At 47.1% G+C, this 19,297-nt stretch overlaps 1 protein-coding gene and 1 non-coding gene across 2 annotated transcripts; both read right to left on the minus strand.

The window, feature by feature from the left end:
• Positions 1-3,709: 3,709 nt before the first annotated feature.
• Positions 3,710-3,780, minus strand: TRNAC-GCA (transfer RNA cysteine (anticodon GCA)). Its single transcript has one exon. It is a non-coding gene; the product is annotated as a tRNA-Cys (tRNA).
• A 3,895-nt stretch (positions 3,781-7,675) lies between these two features.
• On the minus strand, positions 7,676-11,637 carry LOC127341210 (uncharacterized). Its single transcript, XM_051367006.2, has 3 exons — positions 11,233-11,637; positions 9,961-10,239; positions 7,676-9,229 (listed from the first exon to the last, which is right to left on the minus strand). Exons 1-3 carry the CDS (start codon positions 11,554-11,556, stop codon positions 8,012-8,014), a joined length of 1,821 nt encoding a protein of 606 aa, XP_051222966.1. The 5' UTR covers positions 11,557-11,637; the 3' UTR covers positions 7,676-8,011.
• Positions 11,638-19,297: the final 7,660 nt, after the last annotated feature.

Here is a 19,297-nt window from a genome sequence, read left to right on the forward strand (position 1 = left end):
AGTCTAGGTTTAGTAAAAGTCAAACCTTTCCAAATTTAATTAAAAATATTGCAAACAATATCACCATTTATAATACCAAAAGCATATAATATCAAAATATATATTATGTTGATTCTAACAATATAGATTTTACATTGTAAGTGTTGGTATTTTTTTCCTAAATATTCAGTCAACCTTTACAAATTTAAATTTAACTATAGCTAGAACGCAATCTAATTGTGAATGGAGGAAGTATATTACCATATAACATCACATATATATGTCAAGATAAAATGAGTCTACAAATCTAATTAATGTAGTCATAGATAATACTACATCTACTTTACTATGCACTATAAAGATACTACCTCTATTCCAAAGAAGAAGACCCATAAACTGTTTCTGAAGTCAAACAGTGTAACGTTTCACCAAATTTATAGAACAAACTATCAACATTTACAACACAAAATATACATAATATGAAAGTGTATTGCATGATGTATGTAATGATATAATTTTTTTAATATAGATATTGATAATTTTTTTCTGTAAACTTGGTCAAAACTTTTAGAAAAATTTATGTGCCTTATTTTTTTTAGAATGAAAGTAATAGTAACAAACACTAGTGTCATATGCATGATACTGCAGTAGGTTCCTCCCTAATGGGACTATCCTTTTTCGTTTGACAAACAATAACACGTATATTTATAATAATAAATAGTACACGTCAGAGATGCACAAGCTATCTTCAACAATTACAAAATATTTAATTCTAAAATTGTAGGATAACGTTGCATAGAAAACAAAAAATTTCCTACCGCGAGAACGCAATCCAAGCCAAGATGCAATCTAGAAGACGGGAGCAACGAGGAGATCATCGAGACTCACCCTTGAAGATTTTCAAAGCCTACAAGATGAGACTCTTGTTGCTGCGGTAGACGATCACTTGCCGCTTGCAAAAGCGCGTAGAAGATCTTGATCACGGCGCCACGATCGGGCAGCACCTCCGTACTCGGTCACACGTTCGGTGTTGATGAAGACGACGTCCTTCTCCCCGTTCCAGCGGGCAGCGGAAGTAGTAGCTCCTCCTTGAATCCGGCAGCACGACGGCGTGGTGGCGGTGGCGATGGAGAACTCCGGCGGAGCTTCGCTAAGCGTTGCGGGAGAGGTGGAGGAGAGGGGGCGGCTAGGGTTTGGGAGAGGGGGGCACCGGCCACTATAGGGTGCGGCCACCTTGTGGTGCTGGGGTGGCCGGCCCCCTCCCCTTGTCCCTCATTATATAGGTGGAACACCCAAGAGTTGGTCTACAAGTCTTCGAATAAGACCCCAAACCAAAACCTTCCATATGACATGAAACCTACCCAAGGTGGGATTCCCACTTGAGGTGGGATTCCCACCTTTCCTTAGGAGGGGGTGGCCGGCCACCTTTGGTGGAGTCCACCTGGGTCTCCACCCTCTAGGGTTGGCCGGCCATGGTGGTGGAGTCCCTCCGGGACTCCGCCTTCCAAAGTGATTTCTTCCGGACTTTTCTAGAACCTTCTAGAACCTTCCATAAATGCACCGGATCATTTTCAAACTTATAAAATGACTTCCTATATATGAATCTTATTCTCCGGACCATTCCGGAACTCCTCGTGATGTCTGGGATCCCATCCGAGACTTCGAACAATACTTCGAACTCCATTCCATATTCAAGTTTTACTATTACAACATCAAACCTTAAGTGTGTCACCCTACGGTTCGCGAACTATGTAGACATGGTTGGGATCTCTCTCCGACCAATAACCAATAGCGGGATCTAGAGATCCATAATGGCTCCCACATATTCAACGATGACTTAGTGATCGAATGAACCATTCACATACGGTACCAATTCGTTTTGTCACGCGATATTTTACTTGTCCGAGGTTTGATGATCGGTATCACTCTATACCTTGTTCAACCTCGTCTCCTGACAAGTACTCTTTACTCGTACCGTGGTATGTGGTCTCTTATGAACTTATTCATATGCTTGCAAGACATTAGACGACATTCCACCGAGAGGGCCCAGAGTATATCTATCCGTCATCGGGATGGACAAATCCCACTGTTGATCCATATGCCTCAACTCATACTTCCCGGATACTTAATCCCACCTTTATAACCACCCATTTACGCAGTGGCGTTTGATGTAATCAAAGTACCTTTCCGGTATAAGTGATTTACATGATCTCATGGTCGAAAGGACTAGGTAACTATGTATCGAAAGCTTATAGCAAATAACTTAATGACGTGATCTTATGCTACGCTTAATTGGGTGTGTCCATTACATCATTCATATAATGATATAACCTTGTTATTAATAACATCCAATGTTCATGATTATGAAACTAATCATCTATTAATCAACAAGCTAGTTAAGAGGCTTACTAGGGACTCATTGTTGTTTACATAACACATATGTATCAATGTTTCGGTTAATACAATTATAGCATGGTATATAAACATTTATCATAAACATAAAGATATATAATAACCACTTTTATTATTGCCTCTTGGGCATATCTCCAACAAAAATAAACGAGAAAATCTTCTAAATTTTCAAATTCTTTCATCTTTCATAACATAATTTTGTATTTTTCTGAAGGCAACCAAAGACAGATACCAAACCATAGACTGGCAGATACCAACAAAGGTTCTTCCGTAATTTTCATTTAAGCTGTAATGCCAAGACTGTGTGCATATGCGCAACCATTAAAGTAGCCAATAAACATCATCAAGAGTATCAACACCAATATGATAGGTAAAACCAACCAAACATCCTGGTCGACGTCAATGGAGAGCCGAGAGAACGAATCACTATTGTCGAGAACGTAGCAGCCGAGACAAATATTACAATGATAACTCTCCTGGCAACAACCATAGAAAAGATCGAAAGTCTATCTAGCGAAGCAAGATCCGAAAGCTCATACATAGAGAATTTTAATCTTCCAACACCTTCACTGGCGTCGCGAAGGAGATCTCGTCGTCTAAGAAGCACCGAAGATCTCTGATTGTAGGTGATGCCATCTCCAGTGAAGCGGATGCCAGAAAAAGATGGGTACCAAAACTGTAATCAAATCTATTGAAATATTACATTTATTAATAACTTGACGTATAGATTTGGTCCCCGCACCTCTCGATACCGACGAGATATTCCTAAGGAAGAGGAGCCAGTCTATAAGAGCAAGTACAATAGTGGGCTTATCGTCCACCTACTTGGCATTTTTACATATGTGGAGGAGAGAGATTTTTAAAAGCTAGAAGAGTGGGCTCTAATCAATAGTCATCTATAACACTTGGTCCTAGGCACTTTGTGAGAGTGGAAGGCGGACTCTGTACCAATAAAGTATGATTGTAGGTCACACATGGTCGTTTTTATGCCAAAATCTGCACAGATAAGTGTTAGCATAGGATATATATATGTGCGTGCATTAAAAAAAATATAAAACTTTAAAATAGCATTTTTTACTCTTCTGTCTTGGAGAAGTGAGGATTTTCTATCTGATCCAAGGGAAGGAAGAGAGGTGGAAAGTGTTGTTGTTGTGTCAAATCGAGATTGCGTGGGTGTTCAGTCTAGCGCTCATGTTCGACGCTATTTTCGACCAATTACTTTCGTAGTTATGAATTGCGGAATAGAATCAATTATGAAATTCATAAGTAAGCCTTCCCTCATCCCGTACAATAATAAATCCTAAGTATTTTTTTGGTCAGGCGACACCCAGATTTGAACTGGGGATAAAGGATTTGCAGTCCCCTGCCTTACCGCTTGGCCATGCCGCCAAATCCGATCCAAAATAGAGCCAAATATTATTCATCCACAAAAAAATAATATTCGTTGGAAGGGATTATTAAACCCTTTGTTTGTTTTTAGATCGTCGAATCCCTTTATACTTATCCCTTTCCAATCTCTATAATGGAATATTCGAGTTCACATCGTCCGCGTCCGTTGTTGTCTCTTCTATTGTTCTTGCTCTAAGGTCTTGTTTGATTCTAGAGTTTTAGTGGGAATTAGCGGGGATAATCTCCACCAAATTTCAAATCCCCACTTATTCTGAATACTACATATTTGGTGCTAGAGTATTTGCGAGTTTAATCGCCGCTTATCCTCACTTTTCATCAAATCTTAGTGTATTTTTTTTTTCAATCCCAATACTTTACCCCTACCTAGTAGATTGTGGATGGGGTTTTGTGCGGATTAGGTAATACTAGGAGTTCACCCAATACTCTAAAGTATTATCCCCACTAATCTTCACAAACACTCTAATGCCAAAGGAGACCTAAAGGAAGGAGTGGAGGGCTAGGTTTTTTCGTGGAATACGGCGGCTATTCTGCCAAACATAGGCCTACGATGACTAGCCTTTGAAATTTCATACACGTACACGATGTGTGGAACTTCTCGAGGCAGAAAAGAAATGGTAGTACTCTAGATCAAAAGCGCGCGCGCGTACATCGATCCCCCGGGAAGAGGAGCGAACATTCGGTCGTGCCACCGTCCAAAGCCGATGAATATTATTGTCGTCGTCGTCTTCGTCGTAGAGCGAGCCGCTGCCAGCACATCTGTACCATGTGGAAGTTCGGCGAGGCACACCATGACCATGAGGACTGAGATTCGAGCTCGAAGCCTTCCCCGGGCGCGCCGCGATGGCTGTGGCCGCCTGGCCGGCCGGTGCGATCTGCAATCTGCGATCGATGATGAGAGCGACGATCCGTCCACTCCGACCTGAGAATCGGATAGTAGCAGTAGCACCATACGACAGGATCCGGATCTATGAGGGCGAGCGCGAGAGAGAATATCAATCAGATGGATCATGGATGGACGGTCCCAAGTTGGTGACGGGTACAGGGGGAGCAGCGGCACTAACTGTGCGCATCGATCATGATCACCATCTCGCTGATCGGGACCATCTTCCGATCCCCTCCACTCGCCGACGCGACGGCGACCGCTACAGCCACCGGCGCTAGCTAGCTAGCTAGCTACGCGCACGCGCATGCCTTTTAATGCGTGGCATGGCGGCCACATGACGGCACGTGATACCGCGGCGCGTGCGCCGCTCGGCATGCCGAGCGGGCGGAGCAACGCGATCACCGCCACGAGCGGCGGCGTGGGCCGTGGCGCCTGAGGGCGACGCCTGGATCGGCACTGTTCTGTCGCTCGCCAGAGTCAGCACAACACGACGCGCGCTTCTGTTCCGTGGATTTGATCGATCGGCGCCTGCGCCACGACTGCGACGCGGCCGACAGGCTAAGTCCAGCCCAGCGTACAGTGAGTAGGCGCATTTCAAAACTATAAAATTTATTACACCAGATCTTATCTTTTTTTTGGCCAAGAGTACGAAGTATTTCATAGAGAGGTTTTGCACACTTGTGCACCAGAAATTTGGTTAGCCTAGAGTAGTATATATATCATTGATTATCTTCTAATTCTTTTTCATAGTTTCATAAAACATAACTTTGGAATATGAGTTCTCGAATTTCAAAATGAATGTATCCCCGTAGATGGGGAGCCATTTATCCCCACTATTAAACCTAATTCTTCCAATATATCTCCATTGATCTAGACGGAATATCGTGTTCCAGTACACTTCGCATGTGCACGCCTGGAGATTGCCAGATTGGATAGCGCACACAACCATATTTTTTCGGACCATTTTGTTTCAGAAGGAGCAATACTCAGCTTTGTTGTCCATGTGGCATCGTGGGACATGTCTTTAGTTCCATGATGATGTCAGTAGTGAAGAATGACATGGAAGTCGAGATCCTAGTAATGATGGTTTGAGTCCTAGTGGAGATGAGGGATTGGTTTGATGATTTGTGACTTAGATTAGTGTCATCGGTAAGTGGAGGTGGGTACATGAGAAGTTCAAAATCTAATCTTTAGAGTGAAAACCTAATGTCTAGCCTTAATTAGTTATTTGATAATGGTCTTGTTGAAGCATTGCTTTTGAGAGAGCCGATCTTCTCTAGGGTGAAAACCTATGAGCTAGGATCAGGGTGACCACGACACTTGTGCACTATTTCCTTCTTAGATGCATCATTTTTTTAAAAGATAAATTTTTAGTGTTGTCTTAGTAGTGTTTGGTCTGGAAAATAATAGCACGCTACTTCAGCGTTTTAGCAGCGCTATAGGGTATTTATTTAGAAGGTGAATGATACGCTATGCATAATTTGCCCGCTATGGTGCTAATCTCGCTATTAGCAGCCCTAAACTCACTATTTGTTGTAAAGTTATAGCGCTATAGCGCGCTATTTTTGTGTGTGGAACTAACGGTTGTCAAGGGCCCCCCGATTTCAACCTAGCTCAACTCAACCCTAGGCCGACAACTAACTAGTCGTCACTTTCGACTCCCTACGCGTCGCGGCGGTGGCGGCTACAGTAGCAGCGTGCCAGCGCCACTCTCCTCCAGGTCTGCCCCAACGGCGGAGGCAGGAAAAAAGTTTGAGGGGGGCCGACCAAAGAAGACAACTCAGAGATGGCAAACAAAAAAGGCAAAAAATGGCAAGAAGTGATAGCGAATTTTTTCATTGATTATACCATCATTCACTGGATAACTGATGATGACAAAAGATGTACAATTGCATATATTACTGAAAGTAACAATTTAGATAACACGAGATAGAGCAACTAACACTTCTCAATTAAAGTCCACTATGCCCGGCCGCCTTCGCGTGGCTCGTCCCGACCAGAATCACCAGGAGGATGCGCCCCTCGATCAGGACCTCGATCTGACGCCGGTCTTCGCTGCCAGGCCACCACCACCTCTTGCGTAGCATGCGACACGACAGTCATATTTAGTTTCATCCTTGCAGTTTCTCTTCCAAGCTGGCCAGTACAGAAAGGTAGTTCAGTAGTGGTAGCCGTAACCCGTAGACACCATAGGTTAGCTAGCTCTATAGTTCTTCATTCAGTTTAGCTCTATACTTTTTAGTTCAGTTCACTTAAGTAGTTTTTATCTTCGTCCTACATATTTTGTCTCTATCATAGGAAGGACAAACATGTTTATATAATTCAGTTAAAACTAGTCAATTAGTTATGCATGTATTACTCTGAACAATTTTTAGCTTATGAAAACCTTGATATACATCCTATACCTGCTAATTTTCTAACTTTTTGCGAACCGCTATTTAAAAGAATAGGCGTGCTATTAGCATTTTATAACTTGCATTGCGTTTAGAGAAAGACCACGCTATTTCATTTAGCGCGCTACTTTTTTCCTTGCAAATAGATCATAGCGGATTTTTTTTAAAATGCTTCATTTCTTGGTTGTGTGCATCCGTGTCACCATTAGGGCACTGTGTCGTTGCAAAGGTTGCATACAACTGATATCTTCGTGATAGTAATATATTTTCTTTATTAGAAAATATTCTTCTAACCAGAACTTATTCTTTCTTAATTGAATGGGCAGAAGAACAACTGCCAATTTTACCTCAACAAAAAGTGTGCGCATGTACTAGTGCATGTGCACGCACATATTCTTTTTAACAGGAGATGTAGGAGCACTATTATTACGGAACACACGAGTCAGGAAATTTAAGCCCATAGGCAATCACTTTGACGGTGCGTGTGAATCCAGCATAATTCATCAGTTCCTGCAATACGCATATAGGTGTTTCTTGTGGACGGTAATACCATAGTTGAGTTTTTGGTAATATATGGAATCCAATAGCTAGCTTAAAATGTGAAAACACACTAAATATTGTTTATTAACAGAAGACAAGAAACCACAGTTTTGATTTTTCAGGCAGTTCATCAGCACATATACGAAAAGAACCATATGTATGTTATGTATCCACTCAGAGAGTATCACTCATAAACAACACCTGTAGTTGTTTGGACGGAAGATAACAGCAAGACCCAGAGGGAAGGCAGCAGACCTGATACTCTGCCCTGTCCAATTTCTTCAGGCCACACAATCTGGACTCTGATCTTTGCGCGCGAGACATATCACTTCAAAATATTATAGACAAACTGTCCCAAACAGTAGTGTTGTGCGGGATCTGACACCTTGACTTATCACCCGTTCATCAGCTTGTCGAGCACCACATTGAGATCGACGTTCTGCCCGTTCTCGGTCAGCCTCCGCACAGTCGCCCTCACTTGCTCTCTTGAGAACCCCATGGTCGCAACCTTCTCCACCACATCATCGAGCGCCACCCTGTTGCCTGTTGGACCAGCTGGCGTAGAGCTGACTGGCTCTGCTTGTGGTAGTATCCGAGCCGTGGGGAGCCTGCTGCCGTAGTTACCGCTGCTACCCCCAGAGGATGGTCCAGAGGGAGCAAAAGGCGTGGGCTTCATTCCAGCATTACCACGGTACGAAGGAGATCCAGTGTAACCATATGATTCAGAAAAACTATTTCCTCCCTGTGGCCCATACCCAGTGGAACCATAGGATGGCGGTGGCCCGGAGTTGGGCCTAACTGCAGGAGGTTCATACATGCTAGGATTCTGTCCATAGAAAGGAGGGGCTGATTCAGTAGGCGGTGGCATATAAGGTGAAGGAGGGTGTACGTTTGGTGGATAGTTATGAGAAGGTCCATATTCTGTCTGCTGGGGTGCAGGAGGTGCACTTGAAGGGTTAACATTTGCAGACTGGGGTTGTTGTGAATATTGAGGAAACTGTGAAGGAGGTTGATACTGCTGTGGTGGAGCTGGAGGAGCCTGCGGCTGCGGAACTGGAGGGGCTTGATACTGCTGTTGTGGTGCCGGGGGTGCCTGCGGCTGTGGAGCTGCAGGGGCTTGATACTGCTGTTGTGGTGCTGGAGGCACCGGCGGCTGCGAAACTGGAGGCGCTTGATAGTGCTGTTGTGGTGCTGGCGGCGCCTGCGGCTGTGAAACCGGAGGGGCTTGATACTGCTGATGCATAGCTTCAGTTGGCTGAGCAGATGGTGTGTAGTATGGATCCTGTGGTAAAGCTGGCACTGAGGGAACTGGTGCAGATGGCATCTGTGAATGTGGTGCATGGCCTGGAAACTGTGCTGGAGGCTGGCTTTGATAAGTTGGAGGTGGAGGCGGCGCATTTGGAGCAGGAAGGGCAGGAAATGCTTGTGGTTGGGAAGGGGTCAAGACTTGATGCTGTGACTGAGCCACTGATTGCTGCCGAGAGTCTGCCTGTCCAACACCACTATTTTCTGATGACTGGGTCTCAGTTTTGGCTGGCTGGAGCTTTGCAAGATGGAGCTGTGTTTCCACAATTTCCTGCTTGTCCCGCATAATCTGCACACCTGCTTGGACCTGCATGCAGCAATTCAAATATTATAGGGGAACTATCCTCAGAAAGTACTTTACTGATGCTTTATCCTTAATTTACATATATATAACGGAAGAAAAAAAAAACTCCATGAGCAGTGATTACATAAGAGGTGATCATGTGTAGCCACATCCTGAGCATATATAACATAAATGGTGGGTTTAAAAGGGAGTAACTAAAGAAGGGCTATTCATCTAAGATGAAACCATCAATGCATCTTATGTACTCCCTCCATCCCATGAAGGTTGTCTGAGATTTGTCAAAATTTGGATGTATCTAGATGCTATTTAGTGTCTATATACATCCAAATTTTGACAAATCTCAGACAACCTTCGTGGGACGGAGGGAGTATGCATAACCATCTCACCGAGTAGATCCATGTCTCCGAACAAACAAATAAATGTACAGTTCACCACTCACTGTTGAACTGAAAGTGAGCCACTAGTATAAATACCAAGACGAATAAAGCAACAATTTTCAACTTAATTAAGGTATAGCATGCACATCTGTTGTAGAAAATGATCATTGGTGAGAAAGCACAGCACCATGACCTGCTTACTGCTAACACTTACATAACACAGTAAACTTTATTCAAATATGACATCGAACGTATTCCAATATGGCGTCATATGCACTGCTTAGTAATCTTCACCATTGTAGGGTCTACAAAAATTTCTTAGATAGAGAGAGAGCGCGTGAGTTAAATGAAGCATACCTCCCTCAGCATGTTCTCAAGTTGACGCAGTTTTCCATCAGTGCTGCCATTATAATTGCCAATTGTTAACTTGAACTCGTCAACAGAATTTTCAAGATGATGTGTTCTACCCTCCAGTTGCGAAAGCCTTGAGCTTACACCGTCTAGTGCATGCAACAGGTTATCAGAATACTTCTTCATGGTTCGATCAATATCTGCTATAGTAACCAGTCCAAAATTACTCCTGTCCTCCTCATGATTAACATTGTTGGGCGCACGATTCTCCAATATACCAGCACTCTTCCAATAAGAATAAAAAAAAGTAAGTACACTATTCATGTGATGAAGGGAGGTTTAATTATCAAATAAAACTAAGAATAATTAGCAGTTCATTCCATGCAATCAACAGAACCATGGAGTCCCAAGAGTAAGAGCTTAACTCAAGAAAGGTTATATAGCAGTAACTAATTAAGAACTGCAAATTCAACAAACTAAGATTCAGAAGAGTACAAATGAAGTCGTAAATGTGAGATATGTAGCACGTATACCACTAGGAAATCTCATGTGCTTATTCATACAAGCCATAGTAAATATTACCAGTCCATTAGACCCTATAATAATATACTACCTCTGTTCCATAATGTTAGTTTGCTAAAATGGCTTACAAAATGGAACAGAGTGATACTTCTAAAGCGAACCTACCACGCAAATTTCTATGTAGCCTAACAGAATAAAATCTCGCCATAGGTTTCACAGTACAGATGCACCGGCAGCTAACAGCAAGCAGAAAAAAAAGCTTAACGTACAAATCTACAGGAGTCAAGTTGCATTAATCGTGTCTCTAGCAAATAAGCATCTGCCTATGGGCTATGGCATGTACTACAAATTCAGTTGAGCTACGTTTCACTGAATTGCTACGAGACTTGTCGATGGGTTCAGAAATTGGCAGGCTCAATTATTGTACCATCGGTATGTGCTTAGTTACACAACATGGTTGAATTCCCAGCACATCCTATGCGATACACAAAATTTAGAAGCAGAACTAGCACTATCATGTATGTATCCCAATAAAACATGGCAACAATCTAGCGATGTAGTTCCATTTTTATCCCGGCAGATCGACTTATGGCGCATACCATTCAGCAATTCAACATCACAGCAGCTACCGGTTTTCTGATCCAAACTAGGCGGCTATGTGGATTAGGCGTCACGAAACAATCGAGTAAATTTGCGTTAGGCAAGGACACGAATCGCAGGTAGACCGAGCGATCTAGCCGACCAAATGAAAGGTACCTTGAGGTTGTAGGGGGACGAGGCGGAGGCGGCCCTGGAGCTGGAATCGAGGGACCCCCACGACGAGGCCGGCGCTGCGGCGGGGGCGGGGGCGGCCGCGGTGGTGCGGATGGGCTGGAAGTCGTAGCTGGGCATGACGTCGGCGGCGCCGTTGGAGCTGTGGTGGCGGCGGCGGAGGAGGCGGTCCTCGCTCTCCTCCTGCGGGTCGGGGCCCATCAGATCGAGGAGCTCCGCGCCCCCGCTCCCGCCGCCGCCCGGCAGGGAGGGCGAGGCGGAGGCGGCGAGGCCCAGGATCTGCTTGTCCATGAACTGCGACGTGTTCATCGGGCGCGGTCGCCTCGCCGGCGATGGGAAGATTGGCGTCGGCGTAGGGGAATCGGGCAGCTGAGCTCGGGGAGACGAGGGCTCGGTGGGTGGAAGAATCGAGATGGGACGGCACCAGACGGCACGGCGAGTGAGCTGGTTGGTTCGTCGGCTTGCTTCTCTTTCGTGGGCCTGAAGTGTCTGTGGACGTTTGGGTCCTGGACTGTTTGGGCCGGGGTTCCAGAGAGTGCGTGGTAGAGTTATGCGGCCCAGGGAATTTTTTTTACAAGCTACTAGAAAGCTTGACTTCGGATAAATACAGCGAGTACATTTCATCAGGAAACTGCACCCTGGCGCGCGCCAGGAAGCCACCGGTTTTTTTTTTTTTTTTTTTTTTTTTTTTGAGAAATCACCCGCCCTTTATTCATCACCGTCACCACTTATTGCGGTAACCAAAATGAGGCTAAGGTTGCATAGAAATCCAAAATGCATCCACTGATCTCTGGTTTGGTATGATAATATTGCAATAGCAGATTTTTTTTTTCTGGACATGCTTTCCTCCAAGTGCGCTCCATTTCAAGATGTTGAGTCATAGTCATTGCAGCTTAATTTAGACCCTATCTGCGAGGCTGGGGACTATCCAGCAAGGATAATTTCAGAAGAATCTTCAGCTGCGAAGGTTTCAATTTTGTGGCCGGCGGTTTTCTTCTTGTTCAGCCATCTTTCTTTTTGATACACAGATGTGTACATTGGTTGCCTCCGTCCATAAAAAGATGTCTGAACTTTAGACAAATTTAGATGTATCTAGAAATCTAGATACATCTAAATTTTAATAAAGTTGAGACATCCTTTTACAGACAGAGGGAGTACCTGCATATTCCGAAGTAGCCCTCTCTTCTCTACACCTCCCACACACCCCCAGAAGTAGTTTCAAAATAGATGGACCTAGCGCGCGTTGCTACGCCCGTTGGATGTATAACATCGATAATGTGGAGGCAATCGAAGCTTCTCCTCACATGAATATTTGTTTGGCTGTCACCACACTACAACATTCCTCCTAATCTTTTACTCGATATTTTGAAGGACACTACAACAAAATCTAAGGTTATACGACTAATTTTCCATGGATCAATGCTAACCTTTTAACTGTTTAACCATAACCAGCAGGTACAGAAGAGACATTTGCCTGTGTTGTTCCATATCAAGGTACCCACAAAAGATTCTCTGCACAACCTGTTCTTAGGCAAAAGAAGAAACATACAAATTGTATCACTTTATGTGGAAAATACAACCAATTTCTTTTTGTTCTATAGTCTGGACAATAATCTTGCAGGGAAAAAATCTTGTTGTGCAAATGTAGTGCTTAGTAGATCACAATCAGGGGAAACACATCCTACGAACCATTTATTGCCCATGGTTTGTGCGTTATGAGCTTATAAATAGTATAAGCCACAATAGCAGGCACTTCTGTGGCTCTCTTTCAGAGGGCCAGTACACAAAATACACCACTCTGATGATTCTAAGATTCTTTTTTCCATCAGCCGCAAAGCAACATTGCAATTGGGAATGAACTCCAATCTTAGAAGAAAAATAAATAGCTATTTCAAGAAGACTATGTGGATTAACACAAATTTATAGACCCATATCTAGCTGACAGAGCCCACATAGCTGCAGCACAAGATATTAAAAAACAGAGACAAACCTAAATTACTCCCTTACTGAACAGTTGGCAATGTATCGACTTAATGTCGTACCATTGCAAATGAAATAATACTTAAAATCATGTGAAAGTGCAACACATAACGAGGGCTATTGTAGGTTCCACGCGGCTTCTCGTATCAGATCCTGCGTCGCTCTGCATTAGCTACCCACAAAGTAAGAATTGCAGTAATGCATATGATCAGGAAAAAAATGCTGCTGTAGGTGAAGGAGCGGAAAGCACAGTATTCTCCTCCCAAAAACAATGTATGGCCTTGGGCAAGTCTCCACACCAACTAAAAGAACACATCTCTAGGGAGAACTAAGTCAAACAGAACTACAACCCTATCATACGAATCTACACATGAGAAAAAAAGACTTTGGCCATTGCTTACCAAAACCAAAAATTCAATCAGCTGGCCCAAATCTTATGGCCTTCTCAAAAAATGACGTTGCTGGAGACCAAAGGGAGGAAGTGTCAACTCCTCGCCATATTCTGTAGTGGTACCAGTGTTACCTGAGGCCATCAACCACCAGGTCAATCTTTATCACCAGTATCTGGAGTAGCTGGAGTTATCCTTATGTGCAGCATGAGAAACAGAGAACAGTAGTTATAAGCCGAAATTATAACACGTTCATGGTATGTCCAAAATGAGATGTTTAGCCAGAAGTGTTAGTTATTTCAGCCTTATAGTGACAGTTGATGGGTGTAAAATACTGTTGTAAGTGCTCAATATTTATATACTGCTGATCGAGCCCCCGCGTCGTCCCGCAGCGGCGGCTCGGGGGCGAAAACCCTAGATCTCCTCGACCCTCACCCATCCAGCCTCCTCCCTCGCTGCCGCCGTGGTCTCGCCGCCGGGCAAAGCTCGTGTGACGGATGGCGGCGGCGGGGCCTCCCTCGCAGCCGTGGGGCGGTGGCGGCGCGGCGCCCGGATGCTCTGTGTGGTGCTTGGTCGTCCACATGGCGGTGGCTCCGGCTTCCCCGGCGACTTCTCGTGCGGGGGGCGGTACGTCGGCTTGGTGGCCGTCGATCTGGCTCCATCGGGTCCGGCTGGGTGTCCAGCGGCCTCTTCCTCCTCCCTCATCCCCTCCCTGACCCAGCTCCTCGTCTGCGCTGCATGTGCTATCCCGGTGGAGTTACAGCCGTGGCCTTTGATGAGCCCGTTGTCTGTGTGGGTCGGTCAGGTCACGCGCGGGTCATGTCGGCCGGCTCTGTTCACCACTGTGACGCTGGTTCTGGGAGCCCGTCGTCGCCGGGGCGTGGGTACGTTTGGCCGCGGCATAAGCCGACACCGGCGTTGTGTTGTCCTTGGACAGCGGCCGCGCGGTTGCTTGGGAGCGTCCTCCGGTGATGCTCCACTCGCTGGCAAAACGATGTCGAGATAGGGCCGGAGAACTTGTCGTTGCTCATATCAACTTCAAGTCCTATCCGTGAAGAAGCGAAACACTATAAAGAACAACAGATACACCACTTACTAAGAGCAGGTCTAACAGACCCCGTAAAAGGCCCAACCCCGTAAAATAACCGCCGATATACGGGGTAGGCCTCTACCCGGCCGTCTAGCAGACCCCGTAAAACAGCCCCCGTGTCGATTTTTTACAGTTTCGACTACGGGGTGGCTTTTGGCCCCTTACTTGTATGGGGCGGGAGGCCGAATACAGGGCCAACCCCTCACCCTTGGCGGGCTGAAATTTCAGCTAGCAACTGCTTCTGCCCACTGGAGCGGGCGCGGCCATGGCGGGCATCCGGAGCGGGAGCGGGCGCGGCCAGCGTGGGGGCAGCCGGAGCGGGCGCGGCCAGGGCCGGCGGCGGCCGTGGCGGAGCGGGCACAGCCGGTGCGGGCGTGGCCGGCCGTGGCCGCGCGCGGCCGTGGCGGGCGGGGGGTAGCCGGGGCGGGCGCGGCGCAGCTGGTGCCGGCGCGGCCGGCCGTGGCGGGCGCGCGCCGGCGGGAGCGGCGCAGCCGGCGGGCGCAGCCGGCCGTGGCTTGCGCGCTGGTTGCCGTGGCGGGCGGGGCGGCCGGGGCGGAGCGGGAGCGGGCGGCCATGGCGGGCAGGGCCGGCGGCGGGGGCAAAGGTGGGCGGCGGGGGCGAGTGTGCGCGGCCGTGGTGGGCGGGGGGGGGGGGCGGCCGGAGCTGGGGCGGCCGGGGCAGGGGCGGGGCAGGAGCTGAGGCACGAGGTGGAAGAAAGAGAGGAGGAAGAAGAGAATTTTTTTGCATATTTTTGGAAATATTCTGTTTTACAGGGTGACGATACGGGTTCTGCTAGCTCATCCGAGTTTTCGGCCGGCGAAAAGTGAATACAGGGCCCTCTACTCGTATTTTACGGGGCGAAAAAATACGGGGCCTGTTAGACATGCTCTAATACGACAGAGATCCAAAATGTATGCATGCCATGAGAAAGATGATATGATGCAACTTAGCAATTTAAGTGAAATCAGAATCCCAACAATTAATGTACGAGGAAATCAAGTTAACTTTTTACCTTACAAATTAAGTGTTGATTAGCATGGTAAAGCATTGCATTGGTGAGCTATCCCAAGTTTAAGTAAAGTAAGGACAAGGTAGCATCATCGCTACATACACCATATTTAATATTATCATATTATGTATTTGCTAATTACCTCCAAGCAACAAGATATGCAATGCAAGCATACATGATTTTAGCATATACAACATAGATTGAATTTTAGAACATAGGGTTAGGGGTGTGGACTCACGTTTCAAATCCGACAACGGTCAATAGATTGTCAGAAAGAATCGGAAGTGCCTGACGTCACGGATTTAGTCGAAGTCGAGGTCTTGCGTTCCAAGCCGTCAACTCCGAATCATAGATAGGGAAGGCGAAGTCACGACTGTCAGGAAATAGACATTGTCGGAGAGCTAGAGGTGTTGGATGGCAGATTTTGGTGAAGCGTGACGAATGGACGCGGACCTTGATGAAATAGAACACGCGCAAGTGCTGCTGGAGGCAATGGGCGCGTTTGGTAGGCTGGTGTCCCCTGCCTTGCATCGGTTCAGAAGAATTCGGTCCATTTGGTTGCCTGGAATCTTTTCGTGTTGTGGCTCAACCAGTTCTTAAAACACCCTTGGGACAGGCCATGGAGGAACACCCGAATCAGCAGTTCCCAACGGATCTGTCCTGTTGTCGTGCGATTTTGCACGCCCTCGTGCAACGGTTGCACGCGTGAAGAAGCGCAGAGACACCGCGTTGTCTTGTCTCTCACTCCCCACATCCAATCACTGGTTCGCTCTTTCTCTCTCTCTCCATTCAACTCTCTTACTGACACTGAGAGCGCTGTCGCATCAACCGCCGCCCATGGCCTCCTCGCCTCCGCCTCCTTCCGCTCCAACGCTGATGGATCCAGCCGCCCGCCCGACAGTGACGAGGTCCAACGAGGCCCTCCTGCGCATCGTCCGGGAGTATGAGGCCGGCGGCCGCGACCAGGCCGGCCGGCATGGGAACTCGCAGCACGGCCACCGCTCTTCAGGCCACCGGGATTCCATCGGCGGATACCTCTACGTGGGGTTTTCACCCCTGCCCCCTAGGGTTTCCGTCGGCGAGGGCGGCGGCAGGTGCACCGGGCTCTAGCAGGGAGATGGAGCCCCCGCCGGGGTTCGCGTCGACCCCGATGCACGCACTGATGCCATGGGTCCAGCAGCGTCCGGCTGCTCCGAATGGCGCGCCGCAGTCGTTCGGCTGACCACGTGTTCGTCGGCAGCCTTCAGCTCCCTCCGCGCCCGCTTTCCGATCGTGGCTCCGGCGCCCTACCAGCCGACCGCTGCTCCGGCTCCTCCTGGATTTGGAGTGTGACATCCTCGAGGACATGCCGGCGCTAGTGCGCGACCTCCTCCTCCATCGGGGCCGCTTGCTCCCCACCCCATCGTAAGCACTCTCCATCCCTTCCTCATCGGATAGATGTTAATGTAGATCGGTCCGATGACATTGTAGATCAGATTGTTGTCATACTGCTCCGATTGATGTGAATGTAGATAGGATTCATGTCAATGTCCGCTGCATGTTAGTGTTAAGCGATGCATGTTTGGCATGACAATATCTACTCCATGATGGAGCTTGAGCTTGTCAAGGACATGACAATGTCAAGTCCTTGATGGAGTTTGAGCTTGTCATGGCCATGACCATGTCAAGTCCTCGATGGAGGTTGACATTGGCATGCTCCATCACCTCCATGATTGAGCTTGACATTTGGCATGCTCCATGAGGGACTTGACAATGTCAAGTCCATGATGGAGCTTGACATTGGCATGCTCCATGATGGAGCTTGACATTGGCATGCTACATGATGGACTTGACAATGTCATGGCCATGATGGAGCTTGACATTGGCATGCTCCATGACGGACTTGACAATGTCATGGCCATGATGGATCTTGACATTGGCATTTCCATGATGATCTTGTGATTGTCATTGCCATTGGAGCTCACCAATGCAAGTATCACTAACTCTTTGCATCTGCAGAACTGGCCCTTCCTGGAAACCTTCCCGGACGGGCCCATACTGGACGCAAGGGACATAGCCGTCCGGGTGCAGCTTTGTAACCCCAATGAAGGGTTCATGGAAGCCCATCAGCAGATCACCGCGCCAAGGGTTCACGCCGGTCGTCCTGCTGACCTGGGGCACGTTCCCAGGCAGCGGGTACCGGCGTACTTCGTGCACCTGGAGAGCCCGGATCTCCTTGCCCTCGCCGTGCCGCCCTACATGGAGCAGCACCTGATCAGCAAGTAAAAGCTAAAGAACAATGTCCCGCTGGTGAAGGTGTGCTTGTACATGGGCGAGCGCTGCGAGTGGAAGGTGCATCTCCAGTGGAGGGCCGAACGCGTCGGCTTCATCAAGTCCTGGAGCGAATTCGCCACCAGAATTGACCTACGCGTCGACGACATGATCATCTTCACCTCTAAGGACGACGGCTTCAAGGTCGACGTCTTCAGGAAGGAGACTTCGTGCTCCAGCATCTTCAGCTGCAGGAAGCATCACGAGGGCCCTTTTGTTGATCCTCGCCGTTAAGGTTATGTGCTTGATCCCTATCTCTGGTGTTGTCCGACCCTCGCCGTTAGTTGCTGTGCTGGCCGTTAGTTGCTGTGCTGGCCTCCAGGCTGTTAAACACTTACTTTTGTGCATATGTGAATGTAATGTTGGCATGTAGAGCCTGTTGAAAATTGCGTATGTGTCTTACCACTCTGACGCTAGGATTAGGTACTAAGTACTCTGTCGAGTGCGTAAAATTACAACCAAACACATGTGATGTGGCTGAACATAGATGTAACACTTTCTTCAAACATCCAAGCAACCTGCACTTCTAATCAGACCGATGCAACATAGGATATCAAACACTAGGCTGATCTGGCCTGTGGCCCGTTTGCGACATACCGAGCCTTCATGCGCGAATGATGCAGAAATCCAGCCCAACCAACCAAACGGGCCTAATATGTGGCGATGTGGGGTTCCGCTGCTGCTGGTCTGCAGCTTGCATGCGGGCGAAGAGCTGGCCTAGCGGCGAATCAATGGATCAGTGCGCTACCGAGCTGCCGTGAAGGGGAAGAGAAGCGGTGTGACGGCGGAAAGAAATGGAACGGGACAAAGCACGCGGGGGACACAAATGTAGATGGATGTTTAGAGGCCCGAACGAAAGTTGTAAGGAAATTACTACGGTTCTACAATCTAATCATTCTCCTCTATGCTAGTTTGACCCTGCAAGTAATCTTTTGCTAAAGAAAAGACTCCACCAAAACCAAAAAAGTTGGTCCGTGTTTTCTCATGTCACGGGCTGACCGGCAGAGCCATTAGTGGAGGACAATTACACAATACCATTATTTTCCAAGAAGATTGTCCTACAACTGTCCATGGTTCTGCTTGTTCCGACCACAATATCAAATTCTCATTCCCCAAGTAAAAAATTGAGACATTTATTTTCGTTGCCCCCGCTTCTCAATTACACCCTTGCCATTGTGAACTCAACGGTCAATGGTAACATGAAAGCTGCAGGGAGAAATTTAGTTTGACAGGGTTGTTTTTTTTTTGTCCTAAAAAGGTGTGAGAAACTGA

The sequence above is a fragment of the Lolium perenne genome, chromosome 3 (genome assembly GCF_019359855.2).
Source record: "Lolium perenne isolate Kyuss_39 chromosome 3, Kyuss_2.0, whole genome shotgun sequence".
In the NCBI taxonomy this organism is placed as follows: Eukaryota; Viridiplantae; Streptophyta; class Magnoliopsida; order Poales; family Poaceae; genus Lolium; species Lolium perenne.